Source organism: Pelodiscus sinensis, chromosome 21, assembly GCF_052426305.1.
Source record: "Pelodiscus sinensis isolate ZL-2025 chromosome 21, ASM5242630v1, whole genome shotgun sequence".
In the NCBI taxonomy this organism is placed as follows: Eukaryota; Metazoa; Chordata; order Testudines; family Trionychidae; genus Pelodiscus; species Pelodiscus sinensis.
In genome coordinates, this window is record NC_143072.1 from 21,463,019 (window position 1) to 21,490,182 (window position 27,164).

At 43.0% G+C, this 27,164-nt stretch overlaps 1 protein-coding gene across 11 annotated transcripts in view; it reads left to right on the forward strand.

The window, feature by feature from the left end:
* The window catches only part of BCAS3 (BCAS3 microtubule associated cell migration factor), a 590,230-nt gene that overhangs the window by 168,165 nt on the left and 394,901 nt on the right, over nucleotides 1-27,164 (forward strand). For all 11 annotated transcript variants that reach the window (XM_014581354.4, XM_014581355.4, XM_025179224.3 and 8 more), the window contains exon 14: nucleotides 8,806-8,939. In XM_014581354.4, the coding sequence (XP_014436840.1) occupies nucleotides 8,806-8,939 (134 nt within the window). The remainder of the gene's footprint in view (nucleotides 1-8,805; nucleotides 8,940-27,164) is intronic.

The window sequence follows — 27,164 nt, forward strand, 5'->3', positions numbered from 1 at the left end:
TTGTTTTCTATGCTCATTTATACCAGCTCAGAATCAGTTCCTTTACTTTTCAAAAACTACCCAGTGCCAAATTAACTCTGCCATTAAAAACAATCGGGCTCATGTGAAATTTCCACACGGATATAGGATATTGGTGCTCCTGCTCAAAAGTATGTTCTGTTGCTCACATCATCTTAATATGGATGGGGTGCACAAATGGCCACTTACGCTTCTGAGTAGACATTTGTGCCCACAGATAGCTACATTTCATGCTTAAATTACGCATGTGGCAGAATGCACGTTGGACTTGTTCCCTTGTGTGCCAGACTTCTTGAAAATGCGGTCCTCAGTGTTTCTAAAAACAGTTCGAGGTGGCCTTGAGTACGTAGCCTTCAAGACTGCAGAATGATATTGTGGGTTTTTTGCGGGGTAGGAGGGAGACTTTCACTACTTTCAAAGATCCCATTATTTAAAGCGAATTTACTCATGAAACCTAACCCAAAGGTGAAATTGTTTTTCTCATTTATATGTCCGTAATAAACAACGATGCAATTAGATAGGTGTTAAAAATAGGATGTAGTGGAGATGTTTAAATTACTCGGGTTTCCTGGATTTTATAGCAAGTGCCCAACTGAGATTTGCTGCTCTTCAATTTTGTCTTTGGGGCTAACCAGCTGACGCCTAGTTGAAAAGACTTATGTTCCTACAAGGCCACAGAAGACTTTAGTATTCAGCCTTCGTCTCCTTGGATTTTGGAGAACTCTGTGTACCATCAGCAACTTCAATCCCACCCTCCAGACCAACCCTCATCTATCAAACCCAGGCTGAGAGAGAGAGAGAGAGGAAGCTCCCAGATAAACATACAGCAGCGCCTAAACTCCTAATCACTCTAGGCTTCCGCTTCCAGGCCCTATAATTAGAAGTCCTTCTTTTCCTTGTATTCCCAGTTGACGCAAATGCTTTTTGTGGCTTGGCACCTCGTTTAGGGCGTGGGTTTAGTTTATGGCCAGGCCAGAGTCTGGTTTAGTCTTCTGATACTGCATAAATAGCTCTTAAGCCACAGTCTACATCTGCACCAGTTTTTCCTTTTATGTATGTATTCACTGTATTTCTTAAATTCTTTTTCCTGAAATAAGTTGATTGTTTCCCAAGGAGTATGCACAAAAAATAGGAAGTTGTAAATTAAAGCAAATGTATCTGTTAGCTAAAACAAAGATAAAGTGCCTATTTTTTTTTTTCAAATCTAGGATAACAGTTCCTTTTCAACTGACTTTTTAAATCTCAGTAGATTTGAGAAACCACATAGTAAAATAGTCATTAATTTAGTCTCGCCGCTTCCTTCATGTTATCCATAAGAAAATCAGAATGTTTGCAGTGAGACGCATATAAAGGAATATCTAGTTTACACACAAATTCTCACTGGGTTATGTGTATGTAAGAATTGGAATTGGTTTCAGATGTTATCTGCTAAACAGGGATTAATGCCAGTTTGAAAAACAAGCAGGAAATCCTGGAAAATTATTCACTTTTCATCTGTGATTATTCATACAAAATGCATCATAAGAGAATACATTTTGGGAATTAACTTAGGACAGCACTAACCTATATTTCCATCTAAACACAGTCTTTGAGAAAGCAATTGAAAGGTCTGTTAGGAAAACGGAATTTAAAATTGGCTGCCTTTGAAAATGAAACTAATCATTAAGATTCCACTTCATCTCTTTCTCTATTGGGGTTGTACATTTCCACTATGCTGTTAGGGAACTGCACAAAGTATTTCTGTTTCAGGGAGCGAGAGTGAGAAACTGGCCAGCAGAGTTGTGGTAATTGAAAATTGTAACTCCTCATTGTGAAGTAAAGAGAGATGGAAAATACCATGTGCACATATGCAAACGTGCACACCAAAAAAGCAAACATTCCAAACCTCAGTGATTTATCGTTTGAATAACAATAAGGAAGATATTTTAAAATACTAATCGTCTTATTAAAATGTACTTTGGTCTAGCATGTCTGTGGTATGGAGCATGAGACTAGAAGATTACTGGGGTTTAGACAAGCATGTAGCTGTGTATCCAATGCAAATGTCGGCATGATGAAAGTAATTTTTTTGCCTCCTCCAGAAAGTTACTAATGCAGCGAAGGTTAGTGTCATCCAGTAATATGCATTTGCTGCATGTGGTGACATACGACAGAATTCTAGATAAGAAACAAACTGCCAAATCAGATAGCCTCTATCTTTCCATTTTAAGAAAAACTCCTTTCTTCCCAAAAATTATATTATCTTTCACTTCTCTACTCTTTCAGCAAGTAAAGAATAAAAAAAAGAAAAGAAAAGAAGAAACACAGCATAGCAAAAAAATAATTACATTGTGTTGCTCTGATAATAATTCCAGATATGCAAGCACATTCCAGATATGCAAGCACCAGATATGCGTAATTCAAATACACATAAAATTCAAAGAACGCACAGATAACACCATCGGAGTACATCCTGTGTTCTTTAAAATGTTTTTTAAATGATATTGTGATCAGTTCTGACAGAGGCACATAGGGTTTAGAGATTAGGATTAGACATTTGTGAGAGAACTAGTCCAAATGAGAATTTTGGATCAACATAAACTTGGTTTTATTACAAATGGGATTTTTATTGATAACATATAAAAGCAGTTATTTGCCTCTAAATCAGCGGTGGGCAATACTTTTTTACCAAAGGCTACTTCAGAAATTTTTGAATTGGCCCCGGGCTGCTGGAAGGGGCGGGGCTTCATGCGGAAGGGGCGGGGGCAGGACACTTCAGTGCTTCCTCATTCACAGACCCTGATAGGACAAGGAGGTGGGGGAGCATGCCAAGTTTTTGCCTCTCCCCACCCCTCAGGAGAGAACCTCCAGCTGCGCTGAACAGTCAACAGTTCCTTCTAGGCACCCATGCCTCTGGTGGTGGGAGGAGATGTCATGCGCTCTCCTCCGCCCCCAAGTCAGTCAGGGCCTAGGGGAGGGGAGTGCATGCGAAGTCTCTTGCTCCCTGCCCCAGCCCTGCAAGGGAGCACCACACTTAGAATCAACCGCCCGCTGAGCAGCAGCAGGCGGTTGACTTGAAAGGCCGAGCCCCTTGCAGGCCGGGAGGAGACTGTGCGCTCCTCTCACGCCCAAGCCCTGATCCTTCAATGAGCTTTCAGGACCTGGGGGTCGGGGCGGGGGGAAGTGCGCAATGTCTCTTGCTCCTTGTCCTCTGGTGCACGGTGCTTAGAGTCAATCGCCAGGGTTGACTCTAAGTGCTGTGCCCTCCCCGGTCCCTAGGCCCTGATTGGCCTGGGGCGGGGGAGTGGCAAGGCCCCCATCGGCTGAATTAACCCACTGGTGGGCTGGAGACCCTTTTGCCCACCCCTGCTCTAAGTCAAACATTAGTGTGTATAAATCATCATTTTATACACAGGCGAGGACATACTAGCTTCCTTAATTCTCTTGCCTTAACACATGGATGCCTGTCTGTCCTGGGCTAGTTAAATTCCATTCCAGAGGATTGAGAAAATGTGAGAGGATGAATGTGAGAGGATGAATGAGCTCATGACAAGATTGCTGACTAGACTCTTAACTATTTATGTGAGCCGGTTTTGAGCCTATAATAGTAGTGATGCCTGGACAGGACCGTATGGCCATTTACCTTAGCTAGAAGGTTGGAGGCAACTTTGAATGTCTATTCTGAGGGATCATATGGCACGAGGTTACCACTGTGATCTTTCCAGCCAACGGTTATCCTGAGCACAACTTTTCAGAGAGATATCAGGCCAAAGCCTGTGTGTCTTGACAAGGATTGGACTGTGATGAGTGTTTGCAAAGTGTATGGACCAGCTAACTAGCCCCCAACCTATGCAGATGATGTTGTAAGACAGAGTAATTGGGAGTAAAGGTCATGACAAAACAGAGATCTGCCTGCTCTCTTGATCCATCAATCACCTCTGAAGCAAGCATCCCCCTTAGTTCCTTTGGACAGGCCACCCACAGGGGGAAGAGGTGAAGACAATAGTCGTTAGCTATGCTAGTCTGTCAGTTTGCTACTGTCTTAGACACGCTAGTTGGCAGCAAACTCTCTGACCAAGCTACTCCAATGACTGGTTCCAGGAACTGCAGTCACCATCTTGCAGCATCTACGAGACAAACATCACAGGACCCTAAAGTAGAAGAAGTTCTACCCTCTTTTAGGTATCTTATTTTTCCCTCTTTCTTTTTAAAAAAATGTTTATCTGTGTATTTTACGGGAAGATGTGCGTGGTGGTTTATTAAAGTGTGGATTGTGTGTGTGTGTGTGGTTTGAAAAGTCTGCTTTGGAACTGGCACAGTAATGATTCTATAAATCCTAATTCTGATATCGAATCACTCCAAGGCTATGTCTACACAGCAGCATTATTTTGGAATAACTGACGTTATTCTGAAATACTCTTGGTCCCACCCAATCCTCCCGATGCTTCACTCCTTTCGGGGGTATGGAGCCGCCCGTCCCTCCCCACTTCATGGCTGTGGCTGTCAGCCCTGCTGTGTATTTATTAAAAACTGTTCAAGTAAACTGATTTCCATTTTAAACTTAGGGTACGTCTAGACTACTGCGTTTTGTCGACGGAAGTTTTGTCGACAGATACTGTCGACAAAACTTCCGTCGACAAAGAGCGTCCAGACACATTGAGTTCTGTCGACAAAGCAAGCTGCTTTGTCGACAGAACTCCGTAGTCTGGATGCAATGTTACAGGCAATAACACCTTCTGTCGACAGAGTTCTGTCGACAGAAGATGTTATGCCTCGTAAAATGAGGTATACCAGCGTCGACAAAACTGCTGAGTTCTGTCGACGTTATGTCGACAGAACTCAGCGGTAGTGTAGATGCTGGTATAGTTTTGTCGACAAAAGTCCACTTTTGTCGACAAAACTAGGTAGTCTAGACACACCCTTAGATCTGTCTGGAGCATGAAATGATCATTGGTGTATCTCCGGGTTAGCATTGATTTTTGTTATGCATTCTGCCAGACATTCTTTCTTAAGGCAGTTCATGAAGAGAGTGGCGTATTGGAAAGCTGTCCCATTGCACATAGATTTTTTCCCCCCTACTTTGGACCAAGTGTTGTTGAATGTAAAGTTATTAGGGGCAAGGATGAAAGGATGAGTTGAGAATGTGTTTGGGGTGGAATCAGGCCTAGTAATGTTCCCGCCCATTTAGCTGAAGCAGTCTGCTACCCACGCAGAGGGGATCATAACGTTTTCTCCAGGGAAGTCTGTGTGTATTACTGGGGGTAACACACTTCACTCAAAGGGAAATAATCTTGTGCATTTACAGAACACAACTAATGACAATTGTGGGTATTATCGCACAATAGACACTTGCATTAGAGCTGACTTCTCTTTTTGCTGCTGGGTACTGGACCCTCCCCAAAGTCTGCTTCAGGCTTTGCCCCCACTCCACCTCTTTCCCCAAGACTCATCTCCCCACTTCTTCCTACTCCTACTCCACCCTGCCCTCACCTCTTACCCCGTCTCTTTGGAGTCGATTCGCCATGCTCTGGAAGTGCCAGAAGAGAGGAGGAAGAGTTGGTAAGCGCTGGGCTGCCGAGGCATGGGGGGGGAGCGGAAGCTTGGTTCTGGTGGGTCCTCTGCCCCCGCTGATCTTCCCCAGGGGTGCTCCAACCCTGGAGCACCCATAGAGTAAGTGACTATGACACTTGCTAACTTGCACTTGAACAGCTTTTACTATATTTCTTATAGACGTGTCCCTGTAAACAAAGGAAATTTTCAGTGAAAATATTAACATCCAGACCAACCTCAACTCAAAGGCCTTTTTTGTAAAACTAATGCCCAAATCGATGCATAGGCTCCTCAGCTCCACTATAGATTCTTTCATTTCCAACACTCAGAATCAGTGAAAAATGTCTCTGTTGGATAGAATCTTGTTGACGTCAGCGGTAAGACTGGGCATTTGTCTACAGTTTGTCAGGAAATGGATCCGTGCACTGAAGATCGCTTCTCTTTTCTTCTCTCCCTGCCGCTAATGGTTATAGTCATAGGTCCCGACCTTCCTTGCAGCCAGGGAGTGCTCAACCTCCCCCTTTCTCTCAAGACCTAATGAGGTCAGGAATTATCCCTGTTTTACAGATGGAGAAACTGAAGCATAGAGGACTTGCATGGCTTGAGGTCCTGGAAGAGCAGGGAATTGAACCTGAATCATCCTAATCTCAGGTTACTTCTCTTAGCACTACAGCCATCTTTCCTCTCAATTGCGGCATCTGCTCTATCTACTAAGCTTTTTGTGGTTTGCCGGAAGGAGGAGTCCCTCTCTGAACTTTGGTAGGTCCAGTACATCATGGTTCTGCTGAAACTTGTCATTTTCCATGAGATGGGTGAGAGCTCCCAGGATTCACAAGGAAGAATGAAATATAAGGTGAGGGGAGGTCTCTGCTTCTACTGAGCAGCTTTCTGTTACCTAGTAAAAGATGCAGATCGTGGCTTGGTAGCAGAGCCGAGGAGTGTTCATGAGCAGTGCTGTGGAGCCAGGATTCTTGGCTTCTTTGGGTGGTGGTCATATCTCTGTGCAGCCATATGTCAGGAACTGATCTATCAATTGGCTGTCCCTGGTGTACATGGCAAACCTTGTGATGATGGGCACCTCATGTCAGGAAAGATGTGGATGAACTGCAAAAAGTCCAGAGAAGAGGAACCAAAATGATGAACGGTCTAGAAAACATGGCCTATAAGGGAAGATGGAAAGAGCCGAGTTTGTTTAGTCTAGAGAAGAGAAGACTGAGGGGACATGCCTGCTTTCAAGTACACCAGGCAATTCACGGCTCCTCCAAAAGGGCTGGGAGGGAGGGGGAAAGAGCAGGAAGTGTGGGGCTCTGGTGCCCTGGAGTGTGAGAGGTGCATGGGGATGAAGGGCAGCCAAGGAGTCCTTGGGCTGCATGTGGATCCCCAGTGGACCACATGTGGCCCATGGGCTGCAGGTTGCCCACCACTGGTCTTAGATGGTGTTTGGTCCTGCCAAGAGTGCAGAGGGGACTGGCCTTGGTGATCTCTCGAGGTCCCTTCCAGTCCTATGAATCTGTGATTAAAGGTTCTAACTTTTTTCTTTTTAACTGTAATTTTTTTTAAAAAAGTGGCCTATATCAGTGATATGGTGCTGTGCATATATGAGAAGCTTTGAGCTTGTGGTGAATATGACTGGTTGGCTACAGGGAGAAGTGAGAAATTGTTTTCTCGGGACGAGTCAGTAACTATTTCCCCACAAAACTGTCTCATATAATGCAGTTATCCTTTGAACAGTACAGGTGGAACTTCTCTAGTCCGGCACTCTCTGGTCTGGCAACATGGCACGATTTTAGTTATCTGGATGTGCACTTACCATGGGTCTGACCAAGATTCCTGCTGTCCCATAAAGTTTGTTTACAGCCACCAGTCCTTGTTCTCAGTGTTCTGTTCTGTTGTCTAGCTCTAATTTACCCCTAACTGTCTTCCAGGAGCCCAGTAAGCTGTGGAAGAGTTGGTAATGGAGCTAGACAATATTGACATCCTAAGGTCTGGCAAATTCTCTTGTTTGGCACTGGTCAGGTCTTGAAGATGCCTTACTAGAGAGGCTCTATCTGTAATTGTGCTAAATTTGGAGCCTTACATTTAATTTAATTTAGTGGGAGATATCAGTTCTGCTTTCAGTGGAAAAACTCAGCCTTAACTGTGGTGTTGGTGCATATACCTTTGCAATACATCATTCATCACTTTTTCCATTGATGCCCTCATCGGGAAATGTGTAAAATTCCTCTTTCTGTAGATACATTAAAGTGCCTTTTAGATAACATTGAAGATATTTTATCTGGAAAAAAAACTGTTCAGGTAAACTGGTTTCCACTTTAAACTTCTTTAAACATAAGCATCTTACTGTAAGTGATAAATTATTACATTATTGTGATAAGCAAGATAATACAGGTTTACTGTAGGAGAGAATGTATGTTGGGTATGTTTTATACAGTCTTCTCAAGCTCTGCCATAACGCCTCACTTTAGTATAAGCAAAAAGTTCTCCATTTTAGTATAAACAAATGTACTCTCATGGCAAGCTTGCCTAAAATATGTACTGTAGTTGTAAATGTCCAGAAACTGCAGTATGGGCTAACATGTAGAAGGAAGAAAAAAAATAAATCGCATTTACAACTTACTATCATTCTACTGATCTTCATTCTAATTGAATAATTTCAACACTCTGCATTAGGGCCTGTTTTCTGTTATGGTAACACTTAATATTTAACTTGCAAACTTGGTTTCTGATTTGCTGGCTTTTCATGCAATAAATCAGACCGTTTCTGTGATAAAGCTTGGAGAGAGAGAGGCTCCCTTTGAATATATTTAGGGAGGGGGTTATCTTTATTCTATGTTTAATAGTGTTTTCACTTGCATGAAAGATGGGAATTGTGTTGGCACATCAAATCTCCATTTTATTAGCTGAGAGTAAATGTTTACTTGCGTAATTCAGAGCTGTAGGGAGTAAACTGCAGTTTGCAGTAACTTTGGTGCTTCATAATGATCGTGTGCGATATTAACTTTCAGCTTGAGTGTCTTGCCTGTACAGCACAGTTCAACAATGTTAGTTACCTGATTTCTAATGTACTTTTGCTTATAAATGAATTGAAACATCTGTATTAAATTAATCCATTTAGAATGAAATCAATTTCTCACATGATTTTTTGTGTGTGTGACCAGAAAACCAAGTGAAAGACAGGATAGATATTTTAGGCCCACCTCCTTAAACTTCTTTCTGAGCAGCGATTAATCCATTGTGCTATTTCTTTCCTTTACGCAGGGATGCTGCTGGTCACGACTGACACGCTAGGCCACGATTTCCATGTTTTCCAAATACTGACACATCCGTGGTCGTCATCACAAAGCGCTGTACATCATTTATATACACTTCACAGGGGAGAGACTGAAGCCAAAGTAAGTTAAAATGATTAAATAAAGACTAATGTCCAGATGGATCAAATTACATATTTTGTGTGCGCTGGCACTTTTGAGTATAGTGTTCGGTTCAACAAGGAAAAGAGCCTTCCTTATATTATAGCCATAAGAAGGGATAAGAGCACAGAGTTTAATCAGGACAGTAAAGCATCTTTTGCTCTGTCATGTTTACTCAAACATGCCATCACCTCCACAGAGTCCAGATTGCAGTGGTTCCATTTAGCCTTTCCTCATGTTGCATGTTAAACATTTGTTTCATGCCTTTGAAGCAACTGTCAGTTGGCTATGTTTTTGTGGGAAAGACCCAAGAAATGTAAGAGAAGTTGTGGTGGGGGAAAAAAAATCAGTATTATATATTTGACATAATGCCATGAACCTTAATGGGTTTGGATAAGAGAACTTAAGAATAAAATACAACTTAATATAGTTTATGTAATTTCCTAATTTTAATTTTTTTCACAGACACTCTTGGCATGATACTCCTGGTCAGGATCACTTTAGTACAGGCAATAGACTACTCCTGAGTCTGCCATGACAGGCATCACTGCATTATACTCAGGGGAACCCCATCTTTTTAGCCCTGTGTAACTATTGAAAAAATATTTTATAAATTACCATTACTCACAGCATGGATTTAGACAGTGGATGTAACCTGGAGTACTGAGAAAGGCCTCAGGCAAGACCTTTGTGGCTCTTGTCCTGGAAGCTAGGCTCATAAAACTACCACAGTTGTTGTTATTCCGGCCTTAACTACACTGGCATGTTTTGTCACCAAAAAGTGCCTTTTGGAGACCAAACAATGAGAGTGTTTACACTGCAATGCGACTTTTGTTGGGGGAAAAACACCCAGTTTTGGCGACAAAAAACGTTGGCCCCTGTGAGAAAGTTTTGACTTTTCCCTCCCTTTATTGTCAGCAAAGAGCCAGTGTGGATGCTGCTGTTTGTTTTGACAAGAGAACTGGCTTCTGCCAGTATCCCACAATGCCTGGCCTGATTGTTGTGCTCAGTGTTTTGTGATCTCTGCTGCCCTGCAGGCATGTGCCCCTCCCCTGTCAGAGCTCTGGGAAGTATCTGACAGCTGAGTGAGCTGCACTGTTTGGGGAACAAATAAAGAACACATCATTGGGGCACTTCTGTTCTGCCCTGCACTAGCAGCACTGTGGCAGGGAGACTGCTGCTGCAGAAGGAAGGCTGGAGAGATTGCTGTGCTTCTTTGACATTCCTCAGCAAGGAGAGCTCTCAGGGCTACGAGGGAATCCCAAGAAGCGCAGGGATCAGCTTTGCCTTCCCACAACCGTGGATTGTGGGATGCTTACCCACAGTGCTTTGCTCTATCAGTTGAGAGGGCACTAGCAATGTAGCCATGTAATATCAACAATGGGAGGCAGAAAAAAAGGTTTGACCTTTTTCACTTTTGGTGACTTTTGCATGTCGACAGCACTTTTGTCACTAAACCTTCCCAGTATAGACATTAGGGATGTAATAGTGAAGCTGGTTAAATGATTAACTGATAAGTAGATGCTTATCGGTTAACGCTATTGGCTACATGCAATCCCCCTGCCCACTGCGGCTCTGCATTTTAAGTATTTTGGGAGCTGGTGCACAAGCATGCTGGCTTAGGTCTAGCTCGAGCTGGGTCTGACAACTACCCCTGCTGCGGCTCTGCATCTAAAGAACCTGAGAGCCGGGACTGAGCCAGCGTGCTTGTGCACTGGCTCTCAAGCTCTTTTAAATGCAGAAATGCAGAGCTGCTTATCAGTTAATTGTGTAGCCGACAAAAGTTTTTTGGGCTACACAATTACCGAATTATACACTTTCTAACATCCCTAGTAGACATAGACTTACCGTTTTTTAATAGGCTATATATCCCTTCTCTCCTGGTAGAGGCTGGAAGCATTTATTGGTACCATAGCTATAGATGTATGTTAGGATCTGGAAGTTTTACTCATCCAAAGGTTTTGGTGCCATTAGCTCAGTTAGGAATCTTAACTCAGGCACTTGAAATATTCAGCTTATCCATGCTAGCTGTTCCTGGAAGGTTTAGAACCCACTGGAGAATGGTGTTCCAAAGAACAATGTAGTATTAAGTGTATGCATTATCTATACAGTAACTGAGACTTTTTTATTGCAGTGCTGGAAAACTGTAATTGCTAAGATAGGTAACTACTTATATTAGGAATACATAGCCAACGAGGAAAGTGAGAAGAAAGGATTGAGTAGTCTCAATTTAGGCACCGAAAAATACAGGCACAAAAGTGTCTAGTCCTCTTTGAAAATTAAGACAATTTAAAGAACCCTGATTTTTAGTTCTGTTTATTTCCCCTCTAATAATTAGGTTCCTTTAAGATACCCACAACTTAGGACTCTGAAATTCATTAGTTATTTTGGAAAACATAGAACACTATGGCTACGTCTACATTGGCCCCTTCTCCGGAAGAGGCATGTTAATTTCCAACTTCAGAATAGGGAAATCCGCGGGGGATATTTAAATATCCCCCGCGGGATTTAAATAAACATGGCCGCCGCTTTTTTTCCGGCTTGGGGAAAAGCCGGAAAAAAGCGTCTAGACTGGTGTGATTCTCCGGAATAAAGCCCTTTTCCGGAGGATCTCTTATTCCTACTTCAAAGGAATTTCTTCAAAGTAGGAATACGAGATCCTCCGGAAAAGGGCTTTATTCCGGAGGATCGCGCCAGTCTAGACGCCTTTTTCTGGCTTTTCCCCAAGCCGGAAAAAAAACGGCGGCCATGTTTATTTAAATCCCGCGGGGAATATTTAAATCCCCCGCGGATTTCCCTATTCTGAAGTTGGAAATTAACATGCCTCTTCCGGAGAAGGGGCCAATGTAGATGTAGCCTACATGTATTTAAGGTCCCTTCCAGTCCCTACATTTTTATGCTTCCACATCCTCTTTCTGTTCATCTGTACAAAGCGAATTTTATATTATAATTAAAAAAAAACCAAGTAAACATGAAATTGACTCTAACCACACACATATAAAACAGTTACAGTATTTCAGAGAAGAAATATTTTAGAAAATGAAATTAGAAGATTCCAACTGAAAGGCCTTTAGGTTTATAAACAACATAAAAGAGATAGATATTCCTTGCATGTATATGTATATCCTATAATGTATTTACCGCTTTATATGTATTTCTGTTCTGGATTCATCAAAGACTGTAATGATGTTATAGTCATCCAGCAAAACAAGTGTGTGGATCCAATTAATGTGAATTGAGATGTTCTGTGGTCTGTGAATTAGCGTGATATTGTCAGCTGACAACAATTTTCTTTTGAAAGAGCAATGTAGTAAAACAAATATCGCACATTTTCTCAGTAAATCATGTGTGGTACATCCTTTTGAGTACTGTCCCAGCATATGTGCTAAGGCACTGTATTAAAATGTTTCAGAACCAGTGGAATGTTTGAAAATTCTCCTTGTTTGTAACATAATTCTAAATTCAGAGAATTATCGTGGATACTTCTCTGAAAACTTCCACACAGTGTGCAGTGGTGGTCAAAAAGGCAAATAGGATGCTAGGAATTATTAAGAAAGGGATAGAAAATAAGACACAGAATATCTTACTGCCCCTGTATAAAACTATGGTACGCCCACATCTTGAAAACTGTGTACAGATGTGATCTCCTCACCTCAAAAAAGAGATTTTGGCCTTGGAAAGGGTTCAGAAAAGGGCAACTAAAATGATTAGGGGTTTGGAATGGGTCCCATATGAAGAGAGGTTAAAGCAACTGGGACTTTTCAGTTTAGAAAAGAGGAGACTGAGGGGGAGATATGATAGAGGTATATAAAATCATGAGTGGTGTGGAGAGGGCGGATAAAGAAAAGTTATTTATTAGTTTCCATAACAGAAGAACTAGAGGACACCAAATGAGATTAATGGGTAGCAGGTTTAAAACGAATAAAAGAAAGATCTTCACACAGCGTGTAGTCAACCTGTGGAACTCCTTGCCAGAGGAGGCTGTGAAGGCTAGGACTATAACAGAGTTTAAAGAGAAGCTAGATAATTTCATGGAGGTCATTAGGTCCATAAAAAGGCTATTAGCCAGGGGATAGAAATGGTGTCCCTGGCCTCTGTTTGTCAGAGGCAGGAGAAGGATGGCAGGGGACAAATCGCTTGATCATTGTCTTTGGTCCACCCTCTCTGGGGCACCTGGTGCTGGCCACTGTCGGCAGACAGGCTACTGGGCTAGATGGACCTTTGGTCTGACCCAGTATGGCCGCACTTATGTTCTAATTTAGAGCATGGAAGTATTTCTCTTGGAGTGGGTGTAAAGTAGACAAAAGTCTAACCAGCAAGAGACGTATTGGTGAGTTTTACAGCTCCCTAGATATTAAAACAGTCCAGCAACAATATCACACCGGCGCCTGTGATTGCTTAGACAATCCTATCATTTGAAACATGTACATAATTTGAATGTGTATGTTCTAACTCTGGCTTTGTGAGTAGAATAGTGTTTTCAGTTTTATGGTGAGAAAAGCATTGTGTGTTACTGTGCTCTTGTCTTTTGGTTAACTGCACATATGAATTGCATTTAACCTAGAAGGATTTTTGAGGCTGTTTGATTTGTAGCTTGTAATTCAAATGCAGATATTTTAAGACACACATTAGAAGCTACCATACTTACATTCTTGAATATGATAGTATTTATACACTTATAGAGTTGACTCTTTTTTTTTGTTTTGTTTTTGAGCCGTGAATCAGCTCCGTGATCTTAAAGGTCACCTTCTGTAGTGTAGCTAGAAAAAGTTCTAATTTGTGTTGATATATACCATTGATTATTAGAGTGTCAAAATGTATTTGTTTTTTACCCATTGGAAATTCAGCGTATGCCTCTTTACTTAAGCCTTTTTTTTTTTTGCTTTTGTACCCCTTAGTCATATCAGTATCATCTGTTTGTCTTTCCCTGATGTTGGCAGGGGAAAATATTTTCCCAGTAGAGTTTTATTCAGCATAGTCTCATTTGAAATTGCCTTCCTTTACTAGGAATCTGACGCATTGGTGTGCACTGCTGTAATCACATGTTCTTGCCACACTTTTTGTTTGTTTATTCCCTTTTAAACCGTTTTAGTTTCTAATGTGGACTATTTAAGTGAACTATTTAGTTCACTTGTATATATATTTATTTAACAATATTTTTCTAAAAACTTTGTTGTTGTTTTTCACAAGGCAAAAAAGGAGCTTAGTGCATTTTTTCCCAAAATGGAGGGGTAACATCTTCAAACAATTAGTGTAACATGAATGTTATACTTAACATTGGAAAAGAACCTGCTTCACCCAGCTGACGAAGGTCTTTCCTTCTCTATGTGTGCGCGTGTGCATATTTGCATTCCCAATAAGGAGTTTCACGTGGCGTTGTTGATCTTTTGGAAGTGTAGTTTGGAGGAAAAGTTGCTCTATTTTTTTTTATTTGACATTGTGAAATTTGGTAGAGGTACATTCAAATGGAAGCTTAAAGAAAAGTTTTCAGTTAAATCAAAATCCAGAATTCTCTGTGTTTGACTGGAAGATGCCCTTTCTCTGTAATCTAGTTCCACAGTTCATTTGAGGTACATAGGCCCCTAGTCTTGCAAAGATTTATGAATGTACCTAACTTGAGACGACTCATGGGAATAAAATTACATACATGCATGAGTTTTTGCGGGATCAAAGTCTTTAGTTTCCTGTCTTGTGTTGGGCTCTCAGATATTTTTTCTGTTTTCAAAAAACTCTTGTCATGTATTTTTTCAGTATATAAGAATTAAAATAGGGTTTAGCACAATAGTTTAAAGCATAAATGTGATTAAGTATTAAGATTAGGTGACTCAATATGAATGAACTTGACCTTTTAACCAAATCTTGGAGCTAACCTAGATTAAAAAAGTTTGACTGATAATCTTTTGGTTTTCCTCGCTACCTCAGCACTCGCCTGGTTTTGACCAGAATCAGCAGAGGCAGTATCAGAATGCTGCATTAAGCAACCAATCAGTCAGCCAGCCAACAATGAAACAGTCCCCCCACAAATGAAAGAGAAATGAAAATCAACAGCAAACTCCCCCCAATGTCTGTTGCTGTGGTTAATTGCAAAGATCAGGTTGGCCAAGAAAAAAGGTAATCTTCCAAGCTCTGCCCACATAACGCTGTCCCACACAACATGCCAATTACAGCACATTATGGGGTGTTGAAAATACAATCGTGCATGCTCTCTGAGTTGCCTGGGCTTAGCTGCCCTTCTGTGGGGTCCAAATACACCCATGGACTGCGAGGGTCTCCCCTCCTTGGCTTCCCCGTGGTAAGGTTATATGCCATACCTGACTTCATGAGCTTGTCTCTGCCTTGCAGGGGAGACTTAGGTGTCTGCTGAGCTCTTCTGGGCTTGGCGCCTACTTGATAGGGGGGATATGGGGACCAAAGTAGTGGTATTTCCCAAATCCACCTACTTTTGTTGCCAATATGAGCTGTCTCAATAAATTGTTCAGATCGTCGTGTTGCGATCCTCCCTTTCTTCTCTCGTGCGCTTCCAGCAGTGAACGTGGTAACAATACTGATACCTGAAGTAGTGTTATCAGGCGTGTAAGTTACACTCAGTGAGATGAATGGGAAGTGTAGGAAGAATGGTCTAGGAGAAAGCACTGGATTGAGGGACTTAGAGACTCCAGATTCTGGCTCCGCTGCTGGTTTCCTGTGTGAACTTGGATGGCTCCCTGAAGCATTGTCTATATCAGGAGTTTGTACTTGTCAAGCTGGGATATAAATCAGCTGCCCTGCGCACTGAGTGTCTGTGTGTACCCTGCTGCTGAGCGCTCAACAGCCCCAAGTGTGTGTTGATCTACGGCTGTTCTGAGTACGCTGCTGTGCTGTAAATTTCCCTCCAGCTTACTGTACGCTAACTCCATCATACAGACGTGCCGTTACTATCTCCTGTGCCTTCGTTTCTGGGAAAGTACTTTGGTACCTCAGCAGAGAGTTGTGAGGGCAGAATCCATTTAGGATTTGCGAGCTGTTCCCATATGGTGGTGGTCTAGGCCAGTATTTCTCAACTTTTTTTTTATAAAGTACCCCTTTTTCAAAAAAAGAAAAAAAAGGTACCCCCAGTACCTACAGGTTTCAGACACACTCAATTGTTTCTACCATTGGAACACATTTGTTTAAACAACTTTATCGTAGCCAGGCGGGCGATGAAATTTTTGGGCGTAAAAAGTACAAAAATAATAACATGCTGTAAAACTTAAAACAAAAATTCAGTTTTTTCCAAATTTCAGTTGTGTTGTTGTACCCCTCAGACTTCTCTCAAGTACCCCTAAGAGTACTCCTATCACTGGTTGAGAAATACTGATCTAGGCTAAGTACCTTGATAGTCTGGTCAAACCTTTCAGAGCTATTGTTTCAAGTTCTGCAAACACAGATTACTTCTCGGGCTGTCTCAACAACCGTAAGAGCTAGAAACTTTTTTTTTAATGAAATGTTAGAGTCTGGAAAGTAAGAAGGTAACACAAATGAGATTCCCCTTGGTGTGTCACTGCCGACATTGCAATGCAAACCCTTGCGGGAGATAGATTTGAAAGTCTTAGGAAATCTGTGCTCATCAGAAGAGTCAATTTTGGACAGTAATCTAGCCATACCTCCCACTGTCCTCCTTTACCCAATATGAATCCATGTTTACATAATGCGACAGAACTTTCCACCCACACACTTTTTGGAATGTAGGAAACCAAGACGTAGTGTGCTCTGAGTGGAGCCATTTTATTTGCTTGCAGGATGAAAGTTAGGTTGTCTGCACTTTCTCTTTGATCTTCAAGTGCAAACAGAAAAAAGGGCCTGAAAACAGCGTTATCTCGACCTAGAACAAATAAGTGTGGTGATAGCGTTGGTGTCTGATGGCCAGGGTCCTGTGTAATCTTTCTGGCAGTCGGACTTTTGCTTGTTCTGACTCACAAACTGCTGTTATAACTGACCTCAGTCAATGTAGGTAAATAGAAAGAATGATAAAAACATGCCACCTTGTGCTGTCAAGAGACATACCCTAGTTTGCACTGCTACAGAAAATGCAAAAATGCCTTTCCGACGTGATGTCAGAAAGTATGCTTAAGGTTAAGTGACATTGTATCTAGACAGCCAGTCATTTAAATATTGTTACAGGCAGCTACCCCATGTTTAATGCAAGTCTCTCTTTTCTGATACAGTAATGTAGTCACAAATATTGAATCAGTCTGTTGAAGACAGTATTTCTGGGAAATAATCTTGCCCTGGAACAGTCTTGAAATAGTAAAAATTGATTTAGAGTCGTTAATCATTCACTGATGAAACTTGCTAGTAGATAAAAATGTTGCCCGATGAATTGAGAGATTTGGGTTCCACTTCTTAACGGGACTGTGAAGAGTGAGCTCGAAAGCATTGACCTTTGTGAATGTACTCACATTTTGTCATTGCTGCATTAGTTACTCAGACTGAAGAGGCGCATAGGATTGTTTGCTGTGGACTTGAATTTGCCATCCTTACTGACAGAGTGAAAATTGCTTGCCGATAAGGTACTATGGACAGTAAGGGTGGCATAACTGAGTCCTGTGCATCCAATACAAATATCTTGTGGTGTCCATGGTTTTACTTCTTTTTTTTTTAATAGACACTTGTTATAATACAAAGTCTTCCTTTAAATTTCTGAGGGAAGAATACAGACCAGGATTTGCTAATTTTATATTGACCCTTACTTCTTCACTGCTGTGTCAATGCCTTCTTCCTATATAAAACAATACAATCCTTTGCTCATGAGTTCACAATGGGGAACGTTATTGTCTGACATTATGTACGGCATTTACCGCAATATCTCTGAAACTGAGAACATCTGGAAAAGCCCGTCGCTGAGGGAGCGAATTGCAGACATGACAAGTTAAATGCCTGATGAGATAATGCTGATCATGCTTTTCTGTTGTTTCACTTCACTGTTCAGGTACAAGGCAATGCAATAAAGCTTGTGGAAACTTCTCTTACCATTGTCAGCCTGATAACTTATTAGTTCAAGCTCTGAGACAGCGCCAGGAAGATCAGAAGGTGTTCTAATAGCTTGTTTCTTGTAATTGTCATGAAAATATAATGTATGCAGTGTTGTAGCTATGTCGGCCCCAGAGATAAGGGGGGTGAGGTCATATTTTTTTTATTGGACCAGAGGTAGCCATGTTAGTCTCTTTCAGCAAAAACAAAAGGGAGTCCAGTGGCACCTTGAAGTCTAACAATTTTTTTATGGCATAGACTTGCATCTCACTTCGTCAGATGTATGAAGTGAAAGGAAAATAAACAGTTAATGCGAATACAGACTAGGGATGTAAAAAGTCAATTAATAATGGTAACTGTGTAACTGCTGAAAATTCTAGTGCTTACATGGTTAGACGTGCTGCGGGCTCTGCAGTATAAATCTTACCTATTGGCCCCACTCCCTTTGGAGACTTCTCTGCCACAATGAAGTTGCCTCCTATGGAGCCGGGCTGCCAGGGTCTGCCAGCTCCACTCCTGGGGAGAAGGCTTCAGTGTTTAACCAATGACGTTAACCAATAAGCACCAGCTTATCGGTTAACCGGTTATTTGGTTAAACTCGAACATCCCTAATGTAGAGATGGGAGTGTCACATCAGAGCTAATTCAATCAAGGTGGTTGTGGATAAGAAAGTGAGAATAACCATAGTGGAAAATTACTTCTAGTAATGAGAGAGCCATTCCCAGTTCCTATGCAGACCCATTCTGAAGGTTTTAAATTTACATATGAATTCCAGTGCGGCGGTTTTCTGTTGCAGTCTGGTTTTGAAGTTTTTTGCTCAAGTATGGCAACTTCCAAGTCTGTGTGTCTAGGGAGGTTAAAATATTCTCCCGCTGGTTTATGTGTGCTGCCGCTCTTGATGTCAGATTTGTGTCCATTTATTCAGTTGTGTTGAGATCTATGGCAGAGGGGCCTTCCTGTCACATGATGGCATATATCACATCAGCAGATGTGCAGGCGAATGAGCCTTTGATAGTACAGCTGATGTGGTTAGGTTCTATGATGGTGTCACTAGGGTAGACGTGTGGACAGAGTTGGCAATGGGGTTTGTTGCAGGGATTGGTTCCTGAGTTAGTGTTTCTGTGATTGGGGGAAGAGTTTGGTGGTGAGTATGTATGTGTTTCAGTTTGGAGGTATGTGACAATAAGGGATCGTCATCTAGAATAGGTTGCAGATCCTTGATGATGTGTTGGAGAAGTTTTAGCTGGGAGCTGTAGGTAATGGCCAGTGGAGTTTTGTTGATTTGTTTTCTTAAGTCTGTCCTGTCATAGGTGATTTCTAGGTGTCTGCCTGGCTCTGTCAACCTGTTTCTTCACTTCCCTAGGTTGGCATTGTAGTTTTAAGAATTCTGGATAGAGATCCCATAGGTGATTGTCTGTGTCTAAGGGACTGGAGCAAATGTGGTTGTGTGTTAGGGCTTGACTGTAGACAGTGGATCATGTGATGTCTTCTGGATGAAAGCTGGAGGCATGTAGGTAAGTTCCACGATCAGTAGGTTTCCAGTGCAGGGTGGTGTTTATGTGACCATCGCTTATTTGCACTGTAGTGTCCAGGAAAGGGTTCTCTTGTGTGGAGTGGTCCAGGCTAAGATTTAAGTTGGGTTGGAAATTGTTGAAATCCCAGTGGAATTCATCAAGAGCCTCCTTCCACTAGGTCCAGATGATGCAGATGTCATCAGTGAAGAGCAAGCAGAGGAGAGGCACTTGGGGTGGGAGCTGAAGAATCGTTGTTATAAGTCTGCCATAAAAATGTTGGCACATCATGGGGCCATGTGGGTACCCAGGGCAGTGCTGCTGATTTGACAATATTAAACATCCCCAAATCTGAAATGGTTGTGAATGAGGACAGCATCTAGCTGCACAGTGACAGCTTGTAGTCCATCTTTGTGTGAAATGTTGGTGTCGAGAGTAGGAATGTGAAGGGTTGACTGGCATGCCTCACTCTTAATGGTCTACCAGTTCCAGTTACCTGGTAAGGGCTGGAGCAGCTCCCCATCCATGGCGGGCCCAGCCACCTCCACCCCTGGTGCAGATTAGACACTGGCTCCCTGGGAGTGGGCCTGCAGAGCCCACAGCAAAGCCACCTCCCCAAGAGCGGGCCCTGCAGAAGCAGGGAGGTTTTGCTACAGGCTCTACAGGATAAAGCTTAAAGAAGCTTATTTAAGCTTTATCCTGCAAAGCCCGCAGAGCATGTAACCACTGTGATTGTTAATGGTTATACAGTTGCATTTTTACATCCCAGGTAGAGAGCTTCTACATCCATAGTGGCTAGGACGGTGTGTTCTGGAAGTACACCAATGGACTGTAGTTTCCCCAGGAAGTTGGCGGTATCCCGAAGATAGCTGGGAGTGCTGGCAGCAGAGGGCCTGAGGAGAGAGTCTCTATAGCCAGACAATGCTGCTGGAAGAGTGCTAGTGCCTGAGATGATTCTTATTTTTCCTGATGAGGCGAGAGACCAATTTCCACACTTACACAGAGCTCTTCTTCTAGGCAAAAAAATAACACCTTGCCAACCTTTTCCGGTCCTGTGAAAATACACGATCAAACTCTGGACTGTAAGTTTAGTGCATTCACTGTTGTGTTTCACTGAGCATAGCATCTACTGATTATTTTTTTTTAATAAAAAAAAGTTTATTTTAATATATCCGTAAGAACTGTGTGCACAGTTAGTACAGTATTAACTTTTAAAAGTCCTGGAGTATCTAGGCTGGATGTGAGCTATGAGTCATTGCCAGGAGTAGAGGTAAACAAGGTCAGCATCTGTCCATGTGATCATTTGTGTAATCAGTCTTACCTCGTAACTGTCCCTGTTTTATCGACTGTTTTGAAAATAAGCAGTTTTCCAGGTACTGGAGTAGACTTCCTTTTGCTAAATTCCATGTTAGGCTTCTGATGTGTTATCTATGTCATCTAATTCAGATTGGATTTAAATTTCAGAGGAAGGGTGGTAGGGGGGTAAACAAGGAATGATGGTAAGAAAATCACACTTGCTCTATATTGCTGAACACAAAGGAAACCCAAGTGATAGATTTGATGATGCCCCAGAAGAGCGAGGGGCAACCAAGGCTAGTGAGTGGGCCACATGAGTGGTCTCTTTCTCAGTGGGCCGCAAGATTGTCGTAATCAACTGTCTCCCAGGATAAGATCGTTTTGCTTTCCGTTCTTTTTACGTGGAATTTGCAGGGGAGTGCCATTTGAACTGTAGCAGTGCTTTGATTGGATGCAAAGCAAGTGCATGGTTCTTACTGTCAAATTGCAGGCCCCTCACATCACGTGGCCTTGCTGGAGATGTGTGTCACTTTAGTAATACTGGTAGGAAACAAAATACATGGATGGAAACGAGTGGAATCTAACAACCCTGCGCATGGACAAATGTAAACATGGACAACCAAACCCTGCGCATGGGCAACCAAACATGTCGTGGGCCACACATAGATCCCTGAAGAGCTGCATGCAGGATACCTGCCACTGCTCCAGAATCTAATTCTTCTTTCTGGATTTCTAGGACTTGGTTCATGTAATGTTACCCCCAGATCACTGCATTCTTGGAGCATTAGCTCAATAGGACTGCTGCCAAACCATATATAATGCAATCAAATTCCAGATACTACAATATTCATGCTGCCCCATAGTGTGTCTGGACCCAGAAGCAAGGTTTCTTCAGATTTCAGAAGGCTGTGCAGTCCTAGTACACGAAACCCCGGACAGATAGAGAGATGAGGGAAAAGTAAAAGAATGACCTGCAGGAGAAGGAATTGAAGAGAGACCAGAGAAGGGAATAAGAATGGAGAGAAATAAAGGAAGGTGAGGCAGAAATAATTGGAAAATGGAGAATGATACAACATGAAGAAATAGTAAGGATGGGGAAATAATGTAAGCAGAAAGGATGAGTGAAGCTAGAAAGGAGAGGATTCACCGTGGAATACATGGCCAGTCAAAGCTTTCTTTTATTATGTATCAGTTAAACCACTTTGCAGACTGTTGTATGTCCTTTCCTTTGCAAACACTGGATTATTTCCTCCCAAGGGCTGTTACAGTTTACCAGAATATTTGAAAGCATTGTTTAATTGACTCAGATGGGAAAACAGTCTGCAGACACTTGAATATAAACCAAGAGGAGATCTAGCTGTTCCATAAAGTGACTGATTGCTAAATGAATAGATGTTACTACAAATATTTAACTAGAGCAGAAATAATTATGTCAGAGCCAAGTGAAGTACCTCAAGGTTTGATTTAGAATTACTTGGACCAAGAAATGGGAAGGAGTCCATGGCTATAGAAGTCTGTTCAGTATTCTTCATAAACTTAAAAGACCCAGACATGTGAGCAGTAGTAGTTGGAGAGCGTACCTCCTCATTACAGCAGTACTGTTGTACTAGTGCTTTGGAGAGGGGATAGCAGTTAAGCCCAGACAGTCATTCAGTCCTTCCAAGAGGTTACAGCCAGCTACAGCACCTGCATGATGCTTTGCGGCACCTTTTTGGGTTGAAAAAATAACAGTTTGGCTCCTGAGGCTTCAATCGCTACCGAATGGGGAAGAGTGACAGGGCCTTGAGTAAGTATTCCAAGAGAGAGACTGAAAGGATGTGATCAGGAAGTTCTGGTTTTGAATCGGCAGTGTTCCAGCAGATGTGTGCAAGCGAGGTATTCTGGAAAACATGCGTCGGCGTTCCAAGGTACAGACCTTCAATCAAGAATCTGCAAGAATAGTGGAATACTTTGTTGACACACTGGAGAATTGAATAGCCATATTTCATGAAGGGTTCTGCAGCTATTTCTGTGTTTTAAGCAGAAGTGAAATAAGTCTCCCTCTCTCTTTCTTGTCCCCCTTTCAACCAGAACTTTCTTAGTGCACAAGAAACACACATCTCAGTACTGCAGGCTGGGAACATGCTTTATTCAGACGGTAATGTGGCAAGGCTCACCACCATGGCACCTCCTGCTGTTGGGAATTAGCATCATTCAGCCCTGGAGCGTTCCCTTCTGGCTGGTGTCCCACCTGCTGTTACCTATTATTCTCCATCATGTACATTAGGACCCATGTCCCTCCAAGACCGCAGAGTCCTCCCCTCTGGGAGCTGCCCTACCATAGTGCCTCCACATTCTGGGGTCCTTCTCCCTCATGGAACACCCAATCCGCTATACCCACCTTGCCTCAGGACCCTATCGCCCGTCGTCATCTAGCTCCTTACCTCAGGGGCAAACTGCAGTCTGAAATGGCCACTCCTCATTGGCAAGGGTTGTGAACCTGCTGCCTTCTCCTGACCTGGCTGGTTTCTTCCAGCCCCAATGCCCTTGGCCTTGTCTCAGGCCCTGCAGCCTGGAAGTTTGCCTGACCAGAGCTCCCCAGCTGTACTTGCCTTTCCCTAGCCCTGCTCTGTGCCAGGAAGCCTCTAGCTCCTTGGCATCCAGGTCCACCCTGCTCCACAGCTGGAGCAAGAATGAGTCTGTCGCTCCTCCCCTTCAGGAGCCTTTATTTATACTGCCCTGAGTTGGGCCCTGGGCCAATATCTGCCAGAGCTGCTGGCACCACAGCACCAACCCTCTCCTAGGGCTGGGTTTTAACCCTCAAAAGGGCCAGTGCAGGGCAGATGCCCCATCACACAGACATATAACAGTGTGGGAAACACCCACTAACTAAACAAGAGCTAAGGGAAGAGTGGAACATAATGCTGACCAGTGTTCCCTCTAATCTTTTCCATCCATGTATGGAATAGTTTTTATGTGCACCAACCATAGAAACAGAAAACCTAGCTGTGTGTGCTCTGCTGTTTGGGTGGGTGGCACAAGTGCACAGCTTACAGGGAACATTAGGGCTGAACCATAATACTCTGAGAAACCCTATTTAACTCCTTGATGCTCACTTCACCCATAATGTCTCCATTCCTTTGCCTTAAAAGGCTTTTCATGGGAATCTGGGATGTGGAAGGCTGCTACGGACCCAAAATGACGGAGCGATCTAAGCCAACTAGGCTGCAAAGAAATTGCATTAAAGCCAGTGGAAAAACCCGGCAACCTCGCAAAGAGCATTTAGTACTGTAGGTGTTATCCATTTCAAAAAAAATCTTAGCTTTGAAGATACCTGAAATAGCCCCAAACCAAGACTAAATTCTATGTACCTTGTGTACGTATCAGTGAAGAAGGTACATAGAATTTAAAACTACAGACAAATGTTAAATCTGATGCTGACCTTGAGTTGCACAGTAAAACTCATGAGAGGTCCACTGTGCTTTTTACTTTATTAACATAAAGATGTAAACATGATAGAGAACTGATTGATTTTTGGTATCCAAACATTACATCATAATTAACAACAAATGTAGAAATATATTGTAAATACACGGAATAATAGTACATTAACCTAAAGCACAGCAATAAATCGCAATGCTTAGCGTAAACTCGCAAACCGCTAATGGGACACTGTGCAGTTTGTTTATACTGGGAGCAGTCAAGGACTCTGTGTAATGTACAGTAACAGTACAATGGATAACAGCAGGCTCAACATGATCATCTAAACGTCTTTCATGGACACATACAGCTGACCCTTGAAGCGCTTAGGAAAGAGAGGGCGTTTGGTCCGTACTGCATCCTGAGGCAACTCTGGTCCTCTCCTTTCATCCAGCGCCAATTGAAAAGCAGCGGGTGAAAGGTTTCTTTTAAAAGGCCTGCGCGCCAAGATTTGTGATCTTGCAATGTGAAAAATAACCTACTTAATTCATGGCCACAAATGAAGCTACAAACGTCACACAGTTTAAACTCTTCCTATCTTCCAGTGTGCTGATATTTGCGTTAGGTAAGTAAGACGGGGCGTCTGCCCTGCACTGGCCCTTTAAGGGCAAAACCCGCCCTGAGAGAGGGCTGCGAGCTAAACCCCAGCTGAGGGTAGGGTTGCCAGGTGTCCGGTTTTGAACCGGACAGTCCAGTATTTGAGCTTTCTCTTTGGGAAACAAATTGAGAAAATAGAAATGAGAAAATAGAAATGCCTGGTATTTTCTAAAGAAGATGTAATGTAGATTGTGATGTCATGTCAAGTGTGTCTGGTATTTTTGTTGAAACCATCTGGCAACCCTAGCAGAGGGGGTTATGGCTAATGAGGGCCACGCTGGGGGCTATATACAGAACGGCTCGTGGAGGGAGAGGGGAAGGACTTATGTTCTGGCTGGGCAGCAGGAGGAACCTGGCTGCCTGGGGAGCAGGAGGCTCCCTGGAGGTGGAGCAATGCTGGGGAAGGAAGGCAGAGCAGGGAACACTCTGGCCAGATAAGCTCCCAGGCTGCAGGGCCTGAGGCCAGACCCAAGTGCAGGAGGGCTGCAAAGAGCCAGCCAGGGTAGGCAAAGGCCTCAGGTCCACACCCCTTTGCCAATGATGAGTGGCTATTACAGACTGCAGGGACTAGGTGAGGACTGACAGTGGGTCACCGAGGCAGGGAGGGTAGAGGGGAACTGGGTGTTCCCTGGGAGGGGAGGACGCCTGGGTGTAGGGGAACTGGGTGTTCCCTGGGAGGGGAGGACCCTGGAGTGCAAAGACTGATAAACATCCTCCCTCTCCCTGCCCAGAAAGGGGTCGAGAGACACTGGAATGGGCACTACTGGAGGGCAGTGTCCTGAAGAGGACACCGTGGTCCAAGAGTGCCACGGGTCGAGGCTGGAAAGTGAAGCGAGGACACCAGCTGGAGGGAGGCGTCCAGCAAGCAGACAAGAGCTAGTTCCCAGTGTTACCAGCGGGAGGCTCCGTGGCGGTGAATCCGCCCCGTGACCGTAAGGAAAAGACAGTGCAGCTTGTGACGTTGTAGGGAATGGTACATATGCAGAAAACGTCAACCTGATGTTCAAACTATTTGCCTGGTTGCTGGAAAGTCGGTTCTCGGCAGATATTTTCTTTGGATCTTTGATGCTTAATTTCTACTCATTTGTAAGTAACACTGTATTTTCATGGGGCTCCTTCATAGGGAAGCCGATGCAGCTCTTTGCTACCGATTTAAGTTTTCATCTTTTCCAACCCTCACCGGTTCCAGCTGGTCACCACTCTGCCATTATTTGAGATTGAAAGTTGAGGTCATTTGCTCTTTATTTTAAATGGAGCATTTTAGGATGGTGCTGTAACCTCTCTTCCTTGAGACCAGTCTCCTTTCTATTAGATTCTATAATGGTCATTTCCTGATTGGTTTCCTCCGTGTTGTCATGAGCTCGGATTTTGGCATTATTTGAAATATTTTTTTCGGACTATAAAATGAGGTATGTATGCTGAAAACTAATTCAGGATGAAATTGTACATGATTCTCTTGTTTAGTACAGCAATGTGAAGAGATTCCATGGTGAAATAAGTAAAAACAGATACCTAAAGTGTGAGGAGAAATGAAGAGACACTAGCAAGGGAGAAAGTGTATTTTCAGGTGATGGTATACAATATGTCTGTCTGGAAATGTTCCCTCTATTTTTTTCCAGTCATGTGTGAAATACATTTTGTAATATGCGCTGAGGCATGTGTGTGTGTGCACCACCAGTAGAAACGCATGCTACTGGCTGTGGGCGCTCTACTAATCAGCTGGGTGGCACTTGAATCTCACCTGGTTAGCTGCCCAAGCGCTCAGAATACAGGGAACACTCCTATTCAGTTCTCCAGTATGCCAACAAAGTACTCCATTTTTCTTGCTGATTGTTGAGTCAGGGCATGTTCCTCGGAACTCCTCCTACACATGTTTCATGGACTACCCTGCTTGCACGCATCCTTTGGAACACTGCTGATTCAGAAATAGAATTCCTGGTCAGATTGTTTCAGTATTTCTCTTGGAATACCTACCCGAGCCCCAGCCACTGTTCCAAACAGCTACCAAAGCATATTCTAGGTGGCAGAAACTGCACAGGAGAAGACTCTTGTAGCATGATCATCAGACTGTAGAGCGCGGTAGGAGAGACAGGTTTTATATTTGTGGCAGGACTGAACGGAAGAATAGAGAGGAAGAGAATAGAGACTTTTGGAAACAATGAGGGGAATTTTGATCTGAATCTTAAAAAGAATAGCAGGTGTTAAGGATGGATGATCTGCTCAGGTGTCTGGCTTGCATAAGAAGGCACAAATTACTATGCCTATAGGAGACAGGAGAATTAGCTTTGGGGAGGCCCTAGAAGAAGAGATCCGAAGTACAGCCTTGTTCGGTAACTGAGAATGAGAATGTAATTTT